Source organism: Pan paniscus, chromosome 2, assembly GCF_029289425.2.
Source record: "Pan paniscus chromosome 2, NHGRI_mPanPan1-v2.0_pri, whole genome shotgun sequence".
Taxonomy (NCBI): domain Eukaryota; kingdom Metazoa; phylum Chordata; class Mammalia; order Primates; family Hominidae; genus Pan; species Pan paniscus.
The window spans coordinates 29,116,074-29,140,244 of record NC_085926.1 but is presented as its reverse complement, the minus strand read 5'-3'; the positions used below and the strand labels follow the sequence as shown (position 1 = coordinate 29,140,244).

Genomic DNA, 24,171 nt, shown 5'->3' with positions numbered 1-24,171 from the left:
CAGATTAAAGACATTTTTAAAGAGAAATTCTAGACCTTAATAATACAATGAGTGAAATGTAAACTGTGGTAGAGAGCATCAACAGCAAAATTAATCAAGCAGAAAAAAATAATCTGTGAAGTCAAAGACAGCTGATTTGAAAATATATAGTCAGAGAAGAACAAAAAAGAATAAAAAACAATTAAAGCTTATAGAAGTTATGGGATAGCATCTAAAGAGAAAATTATAAGAGTTCAAGAAGAAGACAAAATGGTAGAAAGCTTATTTAAAGAAATAATAGCAGAAAACTTTTAAAATGAGGAGAAAGATATGAATATTAAAGTAGAAGAAATGTCTCCATTCAGATTCAATCCAAATAAGACTACACCAAAATATATTACAATCAAACTGCAAAAAAGCAAGGACAAAGAGAGATCTTAAAAGAAGCAAATGAAGAGAAACAAATAACATACAAGGGAGTTCCCATAAAGCTAGCAGTGGATTTCTCAGCAGAGAATTTACAGGGCAGGAGAGGGTGAGATGATACATTTAAAGTGCTGAAGTACCTGGCAAAACTGTCCTTTAGAAATAAAGGACACATAAAGACTTTTCCAGATGAATAAAAGCTGAAGGATTTCACTGCCACCAGACCTGTCTTATAATAAATGTTTAAGGGAGTTCTTCAAGCTGAAAGAAAATGAAGCTAATTAGTAACAAAAAACATATGAAATTATGAAGCTCACTGGTAATTACACAGTCAAATCAAGAACACTCTTAATACTGTAAGAGTGGTGTGTAAATCATTTATATCTTTAATATGAAGGTTAAAGTAATAACCATTACTATAAATTTTAAGGGATACATAATGTAAAAAGATATAAATTGTGGCAGCAAATATTTAAAATGGGACCAGGCACAGTAGCTCACACCTATAATCTCTGCACTTTGGGCAGCCAAGGTGGAAGAATCACTCGAGCTCAGGAGTTCAAGACCAGCCTGGGCAACAGAGTAAGACCTCATCTCCACAAAAACAACAAAATTTTAAATGGGAGAGTGAAGTAAAAGCATAGTTTTTTAATGTAATAAAAGTTATTATCAGCTCAAAATAGCCTGTCATAACTATATGATACTCTTTGTAAACCTCCTGGTAAGCAAAAATCTATAGTAAATACACAAAAGATACATAGTAAAAAAATCAAAGCATATCAGCAGAGAAAAATCACTTAATCATAAAGGAAGACAGCAAGAAAGGAAGAAAGGAATAAAGAACCTATGCGATAACCAGAAAACAATTAACAAATGGCAGCAGGGAGTCATTACATATCAATAATTACCTTGAATGTAGATTATAAGAAAAGAGACCCAACTGTATGCTACTTGGAAGATACTCACTTTAGCTGTAAGAACACACAGACTGAAAGTGAAGGGATGCAAAAACATATTCCGTGCAAATGGAAACCAAAAGACATCAGGAATAGTAATTATACTAATATCAGATAAAGTAAACTGTAAGTCAAAAACTGTAAAATGAAGCAAAGAATTTCATTTTATGATAAAATGGTCAGTCCATCAAGAGACTATAACAAAAATATTAATATATATGTACTTCACATTAGACCACATAAATATATAAAGCAAATGTTAATAGATCTAAAGGGAGAGAGAGACTGTAATTAAAATGATAGTAATGAACTTAAAGACCCCATTTTCAGCTACTGAGAGATAATTCTGACAGAAAATTAGTAAGGAAATACGAGACAAACTACCCTTTAGAACTAGTCGACCTAACAAACATACAGAATATTCCAACCCACAACAGAATATAGTCTTCTCAAGGGCACATGAAACATTCTTCAGGATAGATTCAGATAGACAGTCACAAAACATGTCTTAACAAATTTAAGAAGACTGAAATTATATCAAGTATCTTTTCCTACCACAATATATGGAATATATTTTTCCTACCACAATATATGGAATATATATATATATATATATATATATATGGAAATCAGAAATAACAGGAGGAATTCCAGAAAATTCACAAATACATAAAAAGTAAACAACATGCTTTTGAAAACCAGTAAGTCAGTGAAGAAATTTAATGCCCCACCTTAAAAGAAAGCATACCAATAGAGAAAATCTCTTAATCATAAAGGAAGACAGCAAGAGAGAAAGAAAGAAAATGGAACAACCAGAAAACAATGAACAAAATGGCAGTCGTGAGTCATTACTTATCAATAATTACCTTGAACTTAAATGGATTAAATTATCTAATCAAAGAATTAAAAGGGAAGAAATTAAAAGGGGTATTTAAAAACATCTTGAGATGAAAATGGAAACAAAACATGCCCAAACTGGTGGGATGCCACAAAAGCAGTTCTAAGAGTAAAGTTTATAGCAATAAACACTTACATACATCAACAAAGAACGATCCCAAATAAACAACCTAGCACTACACTTCATGGAACTGGAAAAACAGGAACAAACTAATCCCAAAGTTAGCAAAAAGCAGAACATAATAAAGACCAGAGCAGAAATAAATGAAATAAGACTAGAAAAACAGTAGAAAAGATAAACAAAATTAAGAGTTGATTTTTGAAAAAGATAAGCAAAATCAACAAATCTTTAGCTAGACTAAAAAAAAAAAGAGATATGACTCAAATAAAATCAGAAAGGAAAAGAGGAGACATTATAACTTATACCATAGAAATATAAAAGATCATGAGACTACTAGGAAAAATTATATGCCAATAAATTGGAGAGTCTGGAAGAAATTGATACATTTCCAGACACATGCAACCTACCAAGACTGAATCACAAAGAAATGGACTATCTGAATAGACTAATAATGAGTAAGGAGACGGAACTAATGAAAAGTCTTCCATCAAAGAGAAGCCAAGACCTAATGGTTTCACTGCTAAATTCTATCAAACTTTAAAAGATCTATTTCCAATCCTTCTCAAACTCTTTCAAAAAATTGAAGAAAAGGGAATACTTTCATACTCCTTTGTACAAGGCCAGCTAGCTTATCCTGATACCAAACCAGACAAGGACACTACAAGAAAAGAGAATTACAGGCCAATATCCCTGATGAACATGGATGCAAATATCCTCAACAAAATACTACCAAACCAAATTTCACAGCATACTAAAAGAAAAATGCTCAAAATCACTAATCACAAGAGACATACAAATTAAAACCACAATGAGATATTGTCTCATAGCTACAAGAATGGCTATTATCAAGAAGATCAGTGATAACAAGTGTTAAAGAGAATGTGGAGAAAGGGGAACCATTGTCCACTGTTGGTGTACAGTCATTACAAAAAACCATATGTATGTACACACATTTGTATACATACATATACATATACACAAAATGGAATACTATTCAGCCTTTAAAAAGAAGGAAATTCTAGCCTTTATGACAACATGGATGAACCTGGAATACATTATGCTAAGTGTAATTAGCCAGGCACCAGACAAATACATGATCTCACTTATTTTGTGGAACCTAAAAACATTGAACTCATAGACATAGAATAGAATGGTGGTTACCAAAGGCTGGGGTGGGTTAGAGGAATTGGGGAGATGGTGATTAGAGGATAGAAAATTTCAGTCATATGGTAAGAATAAGTTCCAGAGATCTATTGTACAACATTGGGGCTATATTAACAGTGTATTATACTCTTAAAAATTGCTGAGGGAGTAGATTTTAAGTGTTTTCACCATAAAAAATAAGTATACGAGGTAATACATTTATTAATTAGGTTGATTTAGCCATTTCACAATTTATACATATTTTAAAACATGACGATATACACCATAAATGTATATAATTTTTATTTGGAAATTAAAAATCTTATTTAAAATGTTTCCAAAAATTGTAGCACAAGGTAAAATCCCCTGCTTTCTTCCTACCTTCTTGGAGCACTGTACTATATAAATGAAAGGTTTAGAGTTGTAGGTTTCATCTCGTTTCAAAGAGGTGTGACATCACCAACACACAGAGGATGGCAAAGAGGAAAGGCAGAACGAGCCTGTCTCTTAGATGATGTCGATCAACTGCTGCACCAAATGTAGACATAGTTATTGTTCCAGTTACTATTGCTGAAAAATAAACTATCCCAGGTTTAGCAGCTTAAAACTACAGCCATTTTGTTATGATCACTGTTTCTGTGGGAGAGAAACTTAGGTAGGACACAATGGGAAGGATTTATCTCTGCTCTCTCATTCCTAGGACTTTAGATGGGAAGACACCGATACCTGAAAGTGGCTCAGACAGTTAGAGAATGTAATCATCTGGAGAGTCATTCATACTCATGTCTGGTACCTCAAGAAGTAGGCCCAAGAAACTATTGCTCAGAGAACCTGCATATGGTCTCTCCATGTGGCTTGGGGCTTCCTCATTGCATGGTGATTGGAAGAGTGTGGTGACAGTGTCCAGAGAGAATGCATTCAGAAGCTAAGCTTTTCAAGAAAACCAGATAGAAGCCGCATAGCTTTTTCAAAGCTAAAAGTCACACTGCATCACTTCTACCACATTCTATCAATTAGAAGTGAGATACAAAGGCCAGCCAGTTTCAAGAACAGGGCTATGAGACCCCATTTCTTGGTTGGGAAATGGCAATATCATATTGCAGACAGAAATGTGGAATGGGTGGTATTATTGCAGCCATCTTTGACAAATATAAATGTGCACCCCTACATCCAGGCTTTTTATTAAGGCAGTTAATATAAACCTTACCATTAGAAGCCACTGTCAGTTGGATGTTCTGTTATGAGTAGCAAAATAATTTTAATTGATAAAGTTTGTTAACCCACCTTAAATGAAGTCAACCATGTTATTATCTGCCTTGTATATTTAGTCTTGGAGATTTATGTTAGGGGAAAAAATTATAGGCTTAGATGTGCTATACAATGAAAGAGATACAGGTGTGCGGAGTATTTATTCTCTTGGCCTTTGGGAAAATTGAGCAGAGTTGGGGGCAGCAAGAGTTGTGAATTCTGAGCAGCTCCTTTCACTAAAAGTGGCCTCCATGATGTAAAAAATGAAGCTTAGGAAAACTACCATTGAGCCAAGGTCTTCAAACTGTTCACATATGCCTAGAAGAATTTTGAAAAATTACATGCCCTGTATCCCATTTCTCAGTTATCTAAAAATCTCATTAAAAGTTTAAATAACTGCAAAAGATATAAATTAAAGACTTTCCTTCTCCCTTAGTACAGAGATACATACATGGCTGGAAAAGACTAGAAGCCCCATTGGTTTATGGTACCTGATTAATCATTACATGAGGCATCTCCTTTGTTGGTGCTCCCTGGAGAGATTTTAAACCCTGAAGCAGTGAAGCACAGTAAGATTTATGTGCAAGGAATATGCCTTTTTTCTGTAAAGGAGTGTGGTAGGGAGACCATATAATATAACTTCTAAACCTAAACACTTTTTAGAGTTAAAGGGGATATCATTAATAACTATACTAGGAAATAAGCATAAACTAGGAAAACTGGGGAATATGTTGACCTTAGCTATTGTAATACTGGTGAGTTTTCAGGCGAATCAGTTTACAAAAGAGAATTCACAGTATCTGGAGATCTGTTCATTATCTTTTGAAAACTGTCTATTGTCGGTACTTTTTGAAAAGTTTTCCATAGCTCCAAGAGTCTAGGTAGACCTATTATTAAGCTAGTATAGAGCAATACTAACTGTTAAAGTGTTGACACACTTCCACATATTAGTAAATAGAATAAAAGTAATTGGAATAACCAATGAAAATTAATAATCTAAATCCCAGCATTTGTGTATCATTTCAGAAACTATGAACAAGTAAGCTGTGATTCCAAGATATCTTTCTGGCTCAGGCATTGGAGCGCAGAGATAGAGGACCTGTGACAGAGGATTTGCTATTTATTTGCAAAGTTGGTGGGTCTTTGATGCATAAAGGTCCTCATATAGAAGAAAGGAGACTTCAACCTCTTCCTATCTTTTCTATACACTTCAAAAACAAAAAATCAAAAACAAAAACCAAAAAAAAAAACACATGTCCCTATCCATGGGGAAAAGGATGGTCTGGGCTGAGGAAGCAGCTATTCAGGCTATTAGGTGCCATGGATATAGGCAGTTGCCATAGACATGCACAGAAAATGCCTTTACTGTGGGCTAATGTGCCTTCTGGTAGGTTTGGGAACCCTTGTTTCATCTGACAACCTAATTCTTGGTGAAAGGCAGTTGTCTCTGAGGCTTGTAAACAAGTTTCTAGGGAGGGAATCTCCTGGAAACCTATTTAATGACTAAAAGAGAGACTCTTTCAGCAAGACATTACTAGGTCTGCACCCTTCCCCTTTCAGATCTTTTTTTTTTTTTTGAAAGAGAAAATTAGTACAGCCCTCCCACTTTTCCTCTCCTTTGTGCCTGCTATTTTCTGAAGGGATAGACAAAGGCTTAGAAGAAGCCTCTACTACCTGCAGGCAGCATGAACCTCTGAGCACCTGCTCAGAGGTTTTCTTTACCTCTTTCTATTTTCTTTACCTCTTTCTGCTTTGTCTCCCTTATTAAGTGGGCTACACTTGGGCACTGTCTCCTGATTAGCCTCAGTGGGGTGAAAAGTCATATTGTACTTCCTCACTGGAAAAGGAAAAAAAAAAAAAAAAGAAGGTACACAGGCTCCTGGCCTCAGCACCTAGGATCAGATCGTTACTATCTACTTTCCATCTCTTTCTAATTCCCTTCTTTTTCTCCACATCCCTAGGATCATTTAAATTATAAATTTCAAATGTGAGAAAAGAAAGGAGCAAGAGAGGAGTAGATGTGGGGAGACCAGAGAGCTAGTATGAAGGCAGAAAATGAATCCTCTTCCTTTTAATTAACATTATCCTCATATAATGGTTCTCAATTAATAGAAAGTTGTTGGAAATTCGATGTTATTCCATGTTAAGTGATGTTAAGTCATGAAGCAGATAGAGTTATCATTTAGCTAGTAACAGAAGTGTCAAATGAAAGATCACACCAACACACTAGTCCATATACTATTTGGAAACTTGTGGAATGATTTTTGGAATAAAATGTACTACAAATAATATCACTATATAAATTCACTTATATATTAGTAGTTTCCTTGGATAATAAAAGGTATTTTCGTATTTAATATGTGGCTAAAAAGTTGTAATATTTCATTACTTGAATATTTTGAATATCACTTTTTGCCACTTCTTGAATATTATCCAAGCTGGTGAGGGCATTCTAGATGCCTGGAAATTCTAGTGCAGTGAATAAAACATTAGTAGAGCTTTAGTAATCCTGTCTTTTTATTTTCTTTTAAGATATGTATTGGAGTAGTTACCAAGGGGATAGTTAACACTGACGTCATTTTAGAAGTGGAAATACAGTGGATTTCTGGAAAATCAAACTTATATTTGTGAGTTTCAATAATTTTGAATTGCCACAGGGATTTCATCCTCCATCACTCAAAGAATCCCTCTCATATTATCTCCCTCAGTAAGATAAGCCTCATTAATTTCAAGAAGCCCCAAATACTTACCTAATGACTCAGAAATTAGTCATTGAGTCGTGGAATATTATGATCAGTGTAAGGTGAATAATGGTTCACCAGGATGTCTATGACCTAATCCCCAGAACCTGTGAGTATGACTTTATATGGCAAAATAAAATTTGCAGATGTGACTAACTTAAAAATATTTAGACAGGGAGATTATCCTGGATTAGCCAGGTGGGCCCTTAAATGAAATAACAAGTGAGCTTGTAAAAGGGAAGCAGAGAGAGATTTGACTATAGATAGGGAAGGTGATCTGAAGATGGAGCAGAGATAGATGTGAAGATGCTATGCTGCTGGCCTTGAAGATGAAGAAGGGCCTATGAGCCAAGATATGCAATAAATATAGCTCTGGAAGCTGGAAAAGGCCAAGAAATAGATTCTCCTCTGGAGCCTCGTGAGGGAGCACAGCCTTACCAACACCTTGATTTCAGCTCAGGGAAACTCATTTCAGCCTTCCAACCTCCAGAACTATAAAAGATAGACATGTTGTTTTTAGCTCAATGTCAGCGGTAATTTGTTACAGCAGTCATAGGAAACTAATACAGTGATGTACAAAAGAGCTCTGAGAAAATCCTTACTTGGTCAGGGAGAGGCCTAACTGCATTCTGAGATAAAATCTAGATTAAATCCTAGAATAAAATCTCAAGGTTACCAATTTCAAGTTAACTAACCAGACATTCATGGGATATCAGGATTCCTCAGAAGCAGGGGAATAGAGGCAAAGGGGAAGCCTTTGAGTCATATATACTTACTACACAAATACCCCATTGGCTGACACCCTTGTAACTCCAGGATATCCAGTTAAAAAACTGGAAATCTTCAATCAAACTAGTGACTTGGAGAAAAGGACATGAGTTTCACAAGGCAGGCAGAGGATTTATAGCTCCATTAAAGGCTACTAAATTATATGACTCAAGAAAATCACTGGGAATCTATTCAGACAAGAATTCCATTTCTGTGGTTTTAACCACGAAACCACTGTGGATCTTAGACTGCATAGCAACTATGGAATCCACTCTCACATTTTGAAGCCCCAGATATTTCTCTTGAAAAATGGACTCAAGTAAAAACTATGAAATAGTCAACATTTTTGCATGTTGTCTTCCAAACCCAGCCCTCAAAGTCTCCCTATATTGAACCTCTGATGTATTTTTAGATTATATAATTCCTTTCACAAAACAGTAGCAGAGTTAAATGAGCACTGATCTGTGAGTCAAGAGTTTAATGCCATCTGTTCAGGCATGGAAAGAAAATTTGAAAGAAAGTTATAATGTTGGGATAATGAAAGAATTCCAAGTAGGCTTTAAAGTTGATCCTCAGAGTGTCCTTGAAATCAGAAGTGTAACGCCCATGACTATTTTTTAAGGATTTTCTAATCTTTTGCTTCTACTTTTCTTACTTGACTCACTTGACTCACAGCAGCAACACAAAAGAAAGTATCAGCTGCTGGGCCTTAAAGCACAAAAAGTACCTAGATAACCTGTAATTTTCCTGGTGGTTTCTAAGACATGATAGCACCTATTGTTTCCTCCTACCCCCAGACCTAAAATCAAGTATCCTATAAATGCAAATATTTCTCTAAAGAGTAACATGAACATCTAAACTAAATTATTAGCAAGGGTTCTTTCTGAGATATAATCATGTAATTGTCCTTGGCATGTAAATAAAGACACAGTGATTCAATGTCAAGGGGCAATATAATACAATGGATAAGAATACTAGTGGGAGGCTAGACAGCCAATGTTTGAATCTCAGGCCCCACTTCTGGTCGTGTAACTTAAGAAAAGATACTTAATTTTTCTGAACTTCATTTCACTAACCCTTAAAATGATAATAATAGTACCTACCTCCGAGGGCTGTTTTGAAAAAAGTGTGTGTGTGTGTGTGTGTGTGTGTGTGTGTGTGTGTGAAATGCATGTAAAAGTACTTAGTACAGAGCTTGGAAAACATTAAGTGCTCAATTAATGTCAGCTACTTTTAGATGACCTTGAAGCCAATAAGAATATGAATTGAAATACTTTATTAAATTACAATTTGTCAACTTCTGGCTTGACAAATAACTACTCAAGAAGAAACTAATGAGACATACTAGATATGAAACTGGTTACTAAAGAAAAATTTATGCAAAATAAATGCAACTTGGTTTTTCATTATAAAAACAGGTTCCATATATTTTGAACACCAAATAGGTCAAAGGATATTACAAGAAAATGTATTTTTTTGCAGTCACACATATGTGTGTGTAATACTCTCCTAATTTGACTCTGTGCTTTACTTCCTATTACTCCACCAGAAATTTTCCACTTAGCAGTCAGACTGAGTCCTAAAAAAATTATGTCATGTTATTTCCTTGCTTAAAACACTCTGATAGTTTTCCATCGCAGTTAAATAAAATACAAACTCCTTACTTGGTATGACAAAGTGCTACTTTTCAATCTGAATAAAGTGGTCCCTGTCTCTCTCTCTCTGACTTTATCTCTCTATTCTCTCCTAAGTTCCAATGACTTTCTCCCTGTGTAGGGAACCAGGCTCACTGCTGCCTCAGATCCTTCACACTAGCTGTTTCCTCTGCTTATAATGCTCATCCTCCCAAACTCTGACTAGTTACATCTCTTTTTCATTCAGATCTCAGATAAAACCCGGCCTCCTGAATGAGGACTTGGTGGACCACACAATCACAAGTAGCCACCCAGTTATTCTCTGTTACTTCTATTTATTTTAAGTCTCTGTGTAGAATTTATTTTGCTTAGCATATAACACTGTGGTATAATTTTCTTTCTTGTTTGCTTCTTTGTATTTATATTTTTTTTTATATAATAACCAACTTCCCCATTCCCTAGAATAGAAGTTCCATAAGAGCAAGACTTGGTCTTGTTCACTCTTGGATTTCTTTCACCTAGAAAAATACCAAACATATTAAATGGTTAATAATGCTTAATAAGTATTTGTTAAAAGATAAATGAAAAGAAAATATGGTTATTGAGGTCCAAGTAATTTCAAAACTGTTGTCAACACTATCCTTGTGCATATATCCTGTACATGTCCGATTAAATGCCAAAAGTTTAATTACTGAGTCAAAAGTATGTGCAATTTTGATAGTTATTTCCAAATTGCCTATGAAAAAAGTCATACTAATTTACATTTTAAGTGAATTCCTCGAGTCTTCTTTTAAGTGAAATTATGACATGATATCTGAGGCACATTCTCTCAACTTAGAAGCACTGTGTACTTTATAGTTCCATAACCTTAAAATGCCAGCAGGATAGCTGAAGTACAGAAGTCTACAATAGGTCTTCTGAATGAAATGGCTGCAGAATCCATGCCTACTGTGACTCACCAATTAGACGATTTGCTACGAGAGGCATATGTGATTCACTTTCAAAGGTCTTTCATTTTCTAGGAATCCTGTGCATGGGTTCTTAGCAGTAAAGAGAGATCTTACTAATCAACATTAATCATGACGTTTTTCAAGTATACAAAAGGTAATTTGCAATCAAAGAAAAATTTTACTCCATAAGAATTGAATCAAAACACAGAAACACATATTGGTGAAATACGTACCCTATTCTAAAAGGTCTTCAAATTCCATGAGTTCATTTTTCCCTTATTAGAGGTTTATTTCCCTTGCCCTTTGAGTCGTCTATGCCAACAACCTCAGATGTCTGTGTAATAGTAACTGGAAAACACCCTACTGATGAATCGATTTCTACATATTTATGTCTGTATAAATATGTCAACGATGCCACTGATGAAAGTGGGGGCATCCAGGATCCCCCCCCGCCACTGGCTTCTTATGTCATTTTGAAAGGCATCCTGTCTCAGCACAAAAGCAACCAACTAAATTCATAAGCAACAGTCAAAAGGAAACCAGAAGAATAAAACTAGAGATACATGTGCATCCAGTCTCCACACCAACACTACATCACTTAGAAATAACTTTTAGTGCAATATCAGTTTTCAGCAAAAATCATCCAAACATGTTACTTAAACACTTAAAAGACTTTTTAAATTCTTATCTCTTTTACTCAAGAGCAGCAAATTCTTACCTTAGAAGCATTATATCATTAGAAAAAAAGCCCAATTAATAGATACCCACTCTAGATTGAAAATGTAACTGCATAAATCATCCAATTTTCAAAATACAGAAAAATGAGGTACTTACAGCAGGGTGTCCAGTACAGTAGGTATAGCTGGCATGGGACTGGTAGTGCAGGCTGGCTCTTGGAAAGGAGTATGTATTCCAGGCTGGTTGGCTGCTGTTCCACTGGGAGCTGAAGCCAGGGCTCATGGTCACTCGTGACTTACTAGTTTGATAGGCTCTCACTGTGGAGCTAGACTATCAAAAAGAAAGAAATGCAATGTGAAGACAGCTCTTTATTAAACCTGAGCCAGCAATATATCGCAGCATGTATTCTCACATATGACCAAGGCACAGGACTCAGCTGATTAAGAGAAATGGCTGATGGCTTAAGAGGATGCATCAAATACTGTTCAAATACTGCATCAAATACCGTTCTGAATAGGATAAAAGTATTTTCTCACTATTCGAATTTTGACTGGATCACAAAGCACAAAGGCTCTTTGAAATTGATCTTATTGAAAACAGTTTTTTTTCTAGTTGCAAGATGCAACTCCAGCCTTTAGAAATAAGATATGTTTTAGTGGTGACAGCAACAGTGATATTTTCAATTATATAAATGTCCTTTTATCATAGTGTTCACCTTAGAAATTTACCATTAGTCTCATCTGAAGGCAGTAAACAAAAATCTTAGTTTACAAGGATTGGATTAAGGCACAGGCTGCTTCTCAACTCTAACTAGTCTTTAAACTCCGTAAGTCTGTTGCTGTCCTGGGAGACATCAGCAGGAATCTGGATACATTTATACATGTCACCATTCTACTTTCTAAAGAGCAAAATGGTGAAGGATTTGAAATCATCATTCACCCCCAACCTGCTCTACCTACATAACTGAAAATAGAGGGGTAGGAAAATATGCATTTTTTAAATGTTAAATATATGTGGTTGTTCATAACTGTGCATAGGGTAGAATTCACTGAAAACAAAACTCACTTGTATCTTCTGTCCTTCTTTGTCCTCAGATGGCCATGGCATATAAGGCATATAATAGTTTCTTTTCAGAGAACACTTTCTATCCTCAAATTGCAATAGCCACTTACTCCAGTAGCACAGTGACTTTCACAATAAATTCTATTTATAAATCTATGGGCACATGCCAACTCAATCACTGGGAAAATGTGCTAATCGCATTGCCATTATATTCAGGAAACCCAGTGGGGAAGAAACTTTTATCTATGATTGTGTTTCCCATTGGGGTAGATTCTGATACCATTAAATACTTAGAAGAAGAATTTTCTGAAGAAAATATCCCAGGTTTGAGCATCTTGGGATAACCAAAAGAAAGCAAAAACCTCAGTGATTTAAACACTCTAAGTGGGCCATTTCTCTCACAATGACCTTAAAAATATTAGGAAAGTGAAAAGAAAATTTAAATCTGTGATTTAATGGTAGTTAACAATTTAAAATATGTAAACCAAAAACTGGAGAATACAGCCTTCTTAAGGTAGCCAAACTTATTTGGTGGTCTATCTTTCCCCATTAACATTCTCCATCACCACCCTACCATGTACGCTGTCCACATGATTCAATAGTTCAATAGTTCAATGAGATCTGCAGATACAGCATTACAAAGGTATGCATACTGCATACCTCCCCAGGACAAACCTGTGTTGGAGAAGTAACAGTGGACTTTTGTAAAAATAGACATTTGTGCTTGGTTCGAAGTACGTAAGCCCTGTATTTATGTAAAAAATCCTGTTATTTGTATGCCATACACAGTCACTTCAAAGAATAAATGAGCCCACCACAAAACTTACCTTTGGCCTTGAAAGTGTCTTGGTTTCTGCTCTGCAACTACCGTCACTAAAATCAAACACTTTCACTTTGGTTGTTTCTGTAAGTAGTTATTTCAGGACTAGCCCTTGTAGTTACATGGTTGTCTCTTATCTGTTTTCACAGTTAGATTAGGAGAGAGGATTTAAATTTATGCATAAACAAGTTTGTAAATACCCTCACCTCTTAGTTTACTTACGTTCCCAAGGGGCATTAGTCTTTCCTCAATGATTTTAATCATGGTGGTCCCTTGCAAACTTTCCTTCCCCTCTTTTGTAAAGGTCATACTCAAGTTATACCTTGTACTTGTCCCTACTTCTACGACCTCCAGATTATGTCCTTCACCTTCCTGCTCTCACAGAGCCTATATAGTGTTGCTCAAATACTTCAGCATATGATTATGTTGTTGTAGATTATTCCCTATGTGTATAAAACTCAGCTTCCCAACCAGGCTTCAGAGAGCCCACTTAATTCTAGACAATATATTGTCTCTTCTATGGCTCTAAGGAATTTCTTCCTCCTTGGCTTTTGAAGCCTCTAATGGTGTTTACCCCCTCCTCATTACAATCATCTTTCCCTTAGATTCCTTGTCCCTTCTGATTGTACCTTGTCTCTTGTCTCACTACCTGCATCCATTTTTTCTGTATTCTCCCTAAATTAGGTTATTTTTCAGGCCTTACTTCTTGGTTCTGTGTTCTTAACTCTTCTAACTTTTCTCCTTTGTGAACTTATTCACGGTCAAAGCTTTACGTATTACTTCTAAGAAGATGACTCCCAGGTATAAATTAACAGTCCAAACAGTCTCCTGAATTCCAGTGCCAAATCTTAAAATAGCTGCTGAATATGGATGTGTAACTATTAATCATCACAAGAAGAATCAAAGTTTAAATTACCATGCATAAAATTAAATGGGCTGGGCGTGGTGGCTCACACCTGTAATCCCAGCACTCTGGGAAGCCAAGGCGGGCAGATCACAAGGTCAGGAGATCAAGACCATCCTGACTAACACAGTGAAACCCTGTCTCTACTAAAAATATAAAAAATTAGCCGGGCGTGGTGGTGGGCGCCTACAGTCCCTGCTATTCGGGAGGCTGAGGCAGGAGAATGGTGTGAACCCGGGAGGTGGAGGTTGCAGTGAGCCGGGACGGTGCCACTGTACTCCAGCCTGGGCAACAGAGCGAGACTCTACCTCAGAAAAAAATTTTTCTTTTAAATTAAATGAATTGATTGTTTTACTCTAAGATTTCACCTCCCCCACAGTTCATTTTCATTTACTTTTGTTAATGTTATGATCGCCTTTAAAATCTGTTTCCTCAAAGACAGAACAACTTTGACCCATTTATCTCTCTTTCAACTCCCATTATCAGTGTCACCAGATTCTATTGTATTTATCTAAGAGTTCTTGAATTTATGTTGTCTTTTTCATTCCCATCATCACGAACCATTTTTTAGGATTTAGTTAATTTATGTCAGAGCCACTAAAACTAAATCAAGAAGCTTCTACTTTAAGCCTCGATTGACTCTCCACAATGACACTAGATTTGCCTTTCTAAAAGCATGCTTTTACTATATGACTACTCCTTGCTGAAAAATATTCAGTGCCTCTCTACCATCTACTAGACAAATTAAAACTTCTTAGTCTCTCATTTGAGAGTCTAATGTCATTCCAACTGACATTGCAAGGTTTATTTTTTGTTCCTTTCCATATAATTTCAACATCCAGATAGAGTGTTGCTCCAGATAGTTTGTTACTCCAAACATGACTTACATGTTCATGCCACTGTCACAGTCATCACTTTCTAAAATGTCTTCACCTCCTCTCAGTTCACACTCCAATGAACCTGCCAGGCTCAACCTTCTGTAAAACCTACTCCAACAGCCTCGGCCACCAGCCCACAGGGAATTTTGTTTCTACAAAGCACTGATGTTACTGATTTTCTGCCAGGTTCATCTGATCTTTTCCTCTCTGTGGCTACCCAGGAAATTAACATCATAATGTCATAGCATAACTCACCAAATTCCTTAATTAGCCTTCCATACTACAACTCTTAAGTCCCAACACACATCTTTTAGAATAGGTGCCTATTTGTCTTTCTTAAGAAGCATATCACAACGCAAGAACTTGTGTACAAGTAGTTCATTTTGGAATTGATCCCAGAGAAAATCAGTAGAATAAATCAGTAGGGATAAAGAGTGAGCCAGTAAGTTTGCATCACTGAGTAAGTTATTCCTGTGGAGAACTGAGGCTCAGTTCCACTGAGGACTCTGGGACACAGTGTAGAACATGCCGTGGATTTATTCCACTCAACATGTGAGGAAACTAAACTATCTAACCTCCAGTTCTTATTTGTATTGGCTAAGGGCTGTTCCTTGAAACATTGATTTCTTGGCACTTCTGGTCTGTTCCACTACAGGCCAAAAGAAAGTTCTCAAGTAGAGTGTCCCAGGACACTGTTGACATGCTCTAGAAAAGTAAGTGCCAAGAAGGTATAAGCAGAGTATTGGTAGTATCTGCTACTAAATAGATGATTCCATGAACTTTTTTGCATCTATCATAGAACTCCAGACACTCACATTTTTATTCTGGGTGACTGAGAGCAAGGGCTCAAAAACATTGGTCAAACTGGCCTGAACACACAGCCATTAAAGACTTGCAAAAGCAATACACAGAGGAAGATATTGGATTGGCCAGTAAATACAGTAAAAAATGTTCAAAATCATTAGTCATCCAGGAAATGCAAAATAGAGCTACAATAATATACCAGTTCATACCCACAAGGATGGCTGAAACTAGAAAGCCTGATAACACTAAATGTTGGTTAGTTATTATAGACCTAAACTTCCCAAATACTGTTCATGGATGGGTAAAATGATACAGCTACTTTGAAGAACTGTTGGCTTACATTTTCTTTTGTTTTGTTTTGAGATGGAGTGTCGCTCTTGTTGCCCAGGCTGGAGTGCAATGGCGTGATCTCAGCTCACCACAACCTCCACCTCCTGGGTTCAAGTTATTCTCCCCCTCAGCCTCCCAAGTAGCTGGGATTACAGGCATGTGCCACCACACCTGGCTAATTTTTATTTTTAGTAGAGACAGGGTTTCTCCATGTTGGTCAGGCTGATCTCGAACTCCTGACCTCAGGTGATCCGCCCACTTCAGCCGCCCAAAGTGCTGGGATTATAGGCGTGAGCCACTGGGCCCGGCCTGGGTAGCATTTTATAAAATTAAACAGGCAGAGCATGGTGGCTCACACCTGTAATACTAGCATATTAGGAGGCCAAGGTGGGTGGATCACTTGAAGTCAGGAGTTTGAAACCAGCCTAGCCAACATGGTGAAACCCCGTCTCTACTAAAAATGCAAAAAAATTAGCCAGGCATAGTGGTAGGTACCTATAATACCAGCTATTCAGGAGGCTGAGGCAGGAGAATCGCTTGAACCTGGGAGGCAGAGGTTGCAGTAGCCGAGATCGTGCCACTGCACTCCACCCTGGGCAACAGAGCGAGACTCCGTCTTAAAACAAATAAATAGGCCGGGTGTGGTGGCTCATGCCTGTAATCCCAGAACTTTGGGAGGCCAAGGCAGGTGAATCACGAGGTCAGGAGTTCGAAACCAGCCTCACCAACATGGTGAAACCCTACCTCTACTAAAAATAAAAAATTAGCCGGGTGTGGTGGCACACGCCTGTAATCCCAGCTACTCAGGAGGCTGAGGTAGGAGAATCACTTGAACCTGGGAGGCGGAGGTTGCAGTGAGCCGAGATCATGCCACTGCACTCCAGCCTAGACAACAGAGTGAGACTTGGTCTCAAATAAAATAAAATAAAATAAAATAAAATATTTTAAAAAGAAAAAGATAAAAATAAAATTAAACATGCTTCTACCTATGACCCAACAATTATACCCCTAGTTATTTACCCAAAAGAAAAAATATATACACAAAAATATTTTATAAGAATATGAATAGCAGCTTTATTCACAGCAGCCCCAAACTGGAAATGGCCCATGTCTATCAACAAGAGAATGGGTTTTTAAAAATGGAGTACATTTATAAAATGAAATACTCTTCAGATATCAAAAATAAACTTTTGATACATACAGAGACATGGATAAATCTTAAAATCATGCCAAATAAAAGAAGACAGGAACAGAAGAATAGATGTGTGTTATTTATTTATATGAAGTCCAAGATGAGGAGAAAATACACAGTCATAGAAATCAGAAAGTGGTTGCTGGGCAGTTGAGGAGTCAAGCAAGGAGAACAAGATGATATTCTAGAGTGATAGAAATGTTTGCTATCTTATTTTTTATGTACTCACATTAGGAATGCATATACTTACCAGACCTTATCAAATTGAACACTTGAGATCTTTGCATTTTATTATGTCTTATTTATATTTCAATTAAAAAGTATATACTGCTATTGCAAAAGACACTGAATTTTCCATGATAAGAAAGGTTAGAGATGGCTCTGAAACTGAAGCCCAGTGATCCCCAAATTCTAATTGTCTAGACTCCATAATCAGTTAATCTGAGTTCCACTATCTTTCCCCTCCTTGGCACGACCTCTGAGAGCAATGCCAGGGAGCATCTAACAGCCAAAAGGCAGGCAGCCAGAAAGAAGAGCAAAGAGTCTGGATAAAGAGCCTCTGAATAACCAAGAGCTGGCAGCATTATCCGGTGTCTGCCAACAGATCAGGGGTCAGGGCTGCTGGAGCAAGAAAAAATGGAGCACAGCACAAAAGAAGAGGCCTGTTACATGCTTCCAGAAATTACAGAGCTCCAGGGAACACTTGCTGTTCTATCTACTCAGTCAGCACTAGCAAACAAAAGAAAGAAAGGGAGGGGCAGAAGGAAGGTGCACTAAGGAAAAAAAATGCAATGAGGAAGCAGAAAATAACCAATACTATAAGATTCATAGGCACAATTTAATAAGTGCTAGGGGGAAATAATAACAGCTAACACTTACATGCAACCTACTATCTATCAAATACTATTTCAGTATATTTATACTGTGGTGACTCAATTAGTCCTCATAACAATGTTAAGAAGTAGTTATTATTATAATCTGCATTTTGTAGGTGAGGAAACTGAGGAAGAAAGAAATAAAATAACTTTAAAATTTAAGGTCATATGACTACTAAACTGTTGAACTGGGATTCAAATCCAGGCAGAGACTTCTTTCTTGGATTGGAATTCATGCTCTCAAATATTCTGCTATAATGCTGCTTAGCTTGGGTTCTTCCAAAGCAGATTTTAAGACAAAGACTGGGTTGGGTTTGTTTGTTTGTTTGTTTTGGGGGTGGGGAGAGGTAATCCCAAAAAGCAAACAGGAAGGAAGAAACAGAGAGAAAATGAAGAATCAATATAAATGTGTGTTATTGAGATCTATGTTATAAGGTATAATCCAAAAATATGATTCTAAACCTTCCAACCAACTAAATGGACCCTTCCTCTCAGCCAAGGGCATTCCAAAACTAACCTGAAACACTAGTTCAGGCCATGACGGGAAGATGGGGTCAGACATACCTCATCGTACCCTCCTCCCTTTGGAATTCAGGTACAAGACCAGCATTAACATTGAAACAGAGACCTTAAGGCTGACAAAGCAGACCCTTTGTAGCAATAAGATATTAACATGACAGATATCAGGCCCTGAAAGGAATTGAGTATTTTACCCCCAAGTATATTTAATATTGGGTTGTAACAAATATTAGTAACCAATTACTTTTGCACCAACATATTATGTCTAATATTTCTTTGATATATTTTGAAATGGGCCTGCAAATCCATTTCTTGTGGGAAAAATCTATATTCTGTGGAGAATCCCCTTCCCTTTCAAGGTCTTTTCTTATCCAGGAGATAAGTTAACTAAGAGTGTAGCAACTTTTTAAGTTTGATAAAATCATTTACAATCTATTCTCTCAGAAGCTTGCTACCTGGGGCTTCATCTGAATAATAAGAACCTTGGTCTCCATAACGTTTAATCTTAAACCCAGACACTCCCTTCTATTGATTCTATGCTTTTAGGTAAACTCAACCAATAGGCAACCAGAAAATCTTTGAATCCACCTATGGCCTGGAAGCCCCACCCACCCAATTCGAGTTGTTCCACCTTTCCCGACTGAAGCAATGTACATCTTATGTGTATTGATTGATGTCTTATATGTCCCTAAAATGTATAAAACCAAGCAGTAGTGTGACCATCTTGGGTACATATTAGGACTTTCTGAGGCTGTGTCATGAGCATGTCCTTAACCTTGGAAAAATACACTTCTGAATTGAAGCCTGTCTCAGATACTTTTCGGTTTACAAAGGTAAAGGCCCTGGATCCTGCTGAGGCCTCTGAGAAGTGTTCAAAATGTCACCTAGAATTGTCTACTGAAAGATGAGAGCTAGAGATTTTGCCACTGGGTAAGGGTTGCCCTCAAGGGAATCATCCTACCAGTACTTCCAAGCTGTGTCTGGGCATGAGAAAACAAGCTCCCTTGGCATCAGAGAAAGCCCATGGGCAGAAAGTGGAAAGGTACACAAGTAAAATCGGGCAGGATGCTGTCAAGTGCTAGGTGAGTTAGAACTGTCCATCATAGTTGCAGTTGAAACCAGAGATGAGCCAGGGATGAGGATGGGGCAATGTGAATCAGTTACTACTATCAACTAAGTAAGAATAATACTTACTTAGAATAAGTATATTAAGAATACTTACTCTAAGAATAATAAGTGCAATGGTTATAATCATAATATCAATATTAATTGAACACCTGCTTCTACACATCTTTCATGCATTGTCTCTCTGAATCATCAGAACAATCTAATGTTGCAGGTGTTATTATTCACATTTTACTGATGAAGAAATTGGAATGTACAGAGTTCAGGCAACTTGCTTAAGGACACACCAACTAGTAAGGATACAGAGCTAAGGATTAAAGGTTCAAAGGAAACAGAATTATGGTTAATTATCTTATTAACAATCTGTTGTGTCCAAAGAATAAAGCTCAGAAATGCACCACATATCCCACTGTGAAAGGGAGATTAAAAGAGAAAGCATTATACGTATATGGTAATATAAATATGTAGAGAAAGTCAACGATCCAAAAGAGCAGAAGATTGTTATAAGATGCAGGAATGGGAACTGCTTGCTGTTATAGAATAATACCATCTTTTCCTGTTGCTAATATGAATATCATGTGATAATGTACTAAAGTTACCTCAGGTTCAGCTATCAGTGATGATGCCATATTTGTCTCCTTTAAAAGTTACTCAGGGCCGGGTATGGTGGCTCACACCTGTAATTCCAATACTTTGGGAGGCCGAGGAGGGCAGATCACCTGAGGTCAGGAGTTTGAGACCAGCCTGGCCAACATGGTGAAACCCTGTCTCTAGTAAAAATACAAAAAATTAGCCAGGCTTGGGGACACATGCCTGTAATCCCAGGTATTCGGGAGGCTGAGGCATGAGAACCACTTGAACCTGGGAGTTAGAGGTTGCAGTGAGCTGAGATCGGGCCACTGCACTCCAGCCTGGGTGACAAGAGCGAAACATCATCTCAAGAAAAAAAAAAAAGTCACTAAGTCACTATTGGTGAAGGTCCTCAGCAAGAAGAAATTGCAAGATAATTCTAGAACTAGCCAATAAATTTACACTGAAACCACTTCGTGTATATTCTAATTAAAAATATTGCTTTAGTCTTAAGGAGAATTTATGCCCTTTCTGGTAAGTACTATTAAAATATTTGGAGTATACTACATATACTAGTAGACCAGAGTATCCTATAATAATTATTGTAGCAGACATGTTTCTGCAGCCTTTGCAGTCCAGCTAGTCCTCTTACAGCTCCTGCTGAAGCACATTTTAATACAAACATGGTTATTCCAGGTGACTTCCCCAACTTGAGTCTGAGTGAACCAGGTAGTGGCCTGAACAAGACTGAACCAATCAGATGTCTTTTCTGGAAATACAGAAATGTCATGTGATAAATTATAAATCTCTATAGGGAATTCGAATTAAGAAATGATGTCAAGGAAAAACTGGGATTTAGTTGTGTGAATGAAGCCACAGACAAAAAAAGTCTGTCTGGGAAGGGATAACAGAGAGCAGGAGTGAGAGAGGCAGGGGTCTGAGACGGGGAGAGGGAGAAAGAAAAAGTATAGACCATAATAGAGATAAGAGAAGATTTTATTCAAAGGTAGTGAAAGAAATGTTTCAGTTCTGGATGGCTTCTTAGTTTTTGGCTCCAGTTTCTTGCAATACCTGGATCCACTACTGATTCTGAGCTCCATAAGGCATTCCTTTATCCAAATATTAAGTTATTCTTTTCTGCTTAGAAGATCTTGAGTAGAAATTGCAATTAAATGACCACTGACTAAGCAAAATGGAAGGAGCAGATGAACAGAAAGAAGCAGAGCTGAAGGACCATGTGGCTCGGAGAGAGAAACCAAGGACTTTCTGGTTCTGATAAGATGTGTAACATGTTTCATAGGAATCCTGTGTATCATTCCAGTGACTCCCGCTTTGTCTTCGCTAGCTTGAATAATTTATATTTCTAACAACCAAATGGTTACTTTTTTTTTTTTTTTGAGATGGAGTCTTGCTCTGTTGCCCAGGCTGGAGTCCAGCGGCGCTATCTCGACTCAATGCAAGCTCTGCCTCCCAGGTTCATGCCATTCTCCTGCCTCAGCCTCCCAAGTAGCTGGGACTACAGGTGCCTGCCACCACGCCCGGCTAATTTTTTGTACTTTTAGTAGAGACAGGGTTTCACCGTGTTAACCAGGATGGTCTCGATCTCCTGACCTGGTGATCCGCCCACCTCGGCCTCCCAAAGTGCTGGGATTACAGGCGTGAGCCACCGTGCCCAGCCAGTGGTTACTTTTTAGACACTGGTAATCTTCCCCTTTGTTTATGTCCTTTCATTTTCCACTGTAAAATGCATTTATTGTCCTTCATCTTTGGCTTTCAAATCAGCATTTCCACTTCACATTAAGGATTCAGTGACCCTCCATTGAAGATTTTAACGTCGTTTCAGTTCTAAAGCCATAATCACATAAGTAAAGATAAAAAGCCTGAACCAAACATTATACATAAATAATGACATTGTAAGTCAAGAAGTTATTATAAAACACTGCAAAGAATATGTGAGAAAGGCCATGCAGCAGATTCTTAAATATTTGTTTAGAAATATATCATGTATATGTAGCTTCTACTCCAAAAACATAGTGTTATAGGTTTCTACACCTATATTTTTTGTGGTTTTTTTTTTCCCTTTGTTGGTTTTATTTTAGCAGTATTCATTATGAACATCATGATTTGGGAGAATTAAAAAATGTTTACATACGTGTGTGTATATGTGTGTGTTGTGTGTTGTGTGTGTGTGTGTACTGATACACACACATGTGCATGCATTTTTTTTTAAGTACCCACAATGGACTTTTTGGTAAGCAAATGTCAACATGAAGTTCACAGAGAGGCTAAACGACTTCCTGTGTGTGTTTATTTCCCGTACTGCCTGTGAGGAAGTCTAAAAAGAACAGTTTCTACCCAACAGCTCTCAGAGTTTCAATAGGTTTTTCAAAGTTACCTCCCCACCCCGTGCCCCAAGCAAAGGATTCCCACTGTGTGGTTTCTAAAGATTTCACTTACAACTTGCTGAATACAGAGCCTGAATGGACAGTAAAACCCATACCAAACCTCTCTGCACCCTGTGTGGGACAAGTGGTTACTTTGTTCATTTACAAAGGCCTAAAAAAGAGAGAGACAAACTGCCCTTATGGTATAAGAAGCTTCTTTCAAATAAATCCTTATAAAGGGATCTAAATCATGGCATTCAAAAGGAAGGAGGCTGCACAAGGAAATGGGTAGAAACTTTTAAGTTCTTCTCATACCCTGTCACCCCAGAGGAAGAGAAAATATATCTTCTCTTCTTTGACATTATCTTTTGTAACATTCCTCAAAGATGAGTCTCTAGCTTGGTCTCCGTAGATTTGCTTCTCTGAGGAAAGTCAGGCTTTTTTGTTATTGTTATTGTTACTCCCTTGACATGGGGATTGTCTTTATTTTTCCAACATCACTTGTTTTATGACTTGTAAACATTAAGTATCTGGGTGAGCTTTGCTTATCAGAGGCCCTTTTTATAAAATAATCATAAAACATGGTGCTTTCTGGCACTTAATTTTATTGTTATTGTCAAGCTTCAAAACTTCAAAGGGTGGAATGTGATAGAACATTTTTTGTGCTCTAGGAGACATGTTTTAGGGCTCTTGCCAGCCATGCTGTGCTTCCAGAGCTCCCACTGAAGACTGTCCCTAGACCAGCAAGGTTATACCAGGTGATCCCTCCTACTTACATCTGCTAGGACCAGGGAATCTCCTGATCTGCTTTGACTCCTCATATACTGTCTCCTAAAAATTGGGAATTGCCACTCAGTGACTAGGAAACCTCTATTAGGACACCATAAGAAGAAGCTGTGTCTACTATTAAATACTAATTATTACAACGACTCAGAGTTCTTCAGAGATTAGAACAAGGGTTTCTGGCATGAATGTGAATGGAGAGGCAATTTCAAATTCTGCCAGTTGCTTTAGCTGGGAAAGGATAGGTAGGTGTTAGACTTAAAGCCTAGACACGAATTTTAACCATGCCCATTTCTACTTAATGATCCTGAGTAGGTCACTCCAAAACTCTGCACCCTCCCCTCATCTGAAAATCCCTGGCTCATTGGGTTACTGTGGAAGTTA

The 24,171-nt window shown here is 37.3% G+C and overlaps 1 protein-coding gene across 5 annotated transcripts in view; it reads right to left on the bottom strand.

The window, feature by feature from the left end:
• Window positions 1-24,171, bottom strand: part of RBMS3 (RNA binding motif single stranded interacting protein 3) — a 1,476,433-nt gene that overhangs the window by 851,008 nt on the left and 601,254 nt on the right. For all 5 annotated transcript variants that reach the window (XM_034956011.3, XM_055109591.3, XM_055109592.3 and 2 more), the window contains exon 4: window positions 11,698-11,871. In XM_034956011.3, the coding sequence (XP_034811902.1) occupies window positions 11,698-11,871 (174 nt within the window). The remainder of the gene's footprint in view (window positions 1-11,697; window positions 11,872-24,171) is intronic.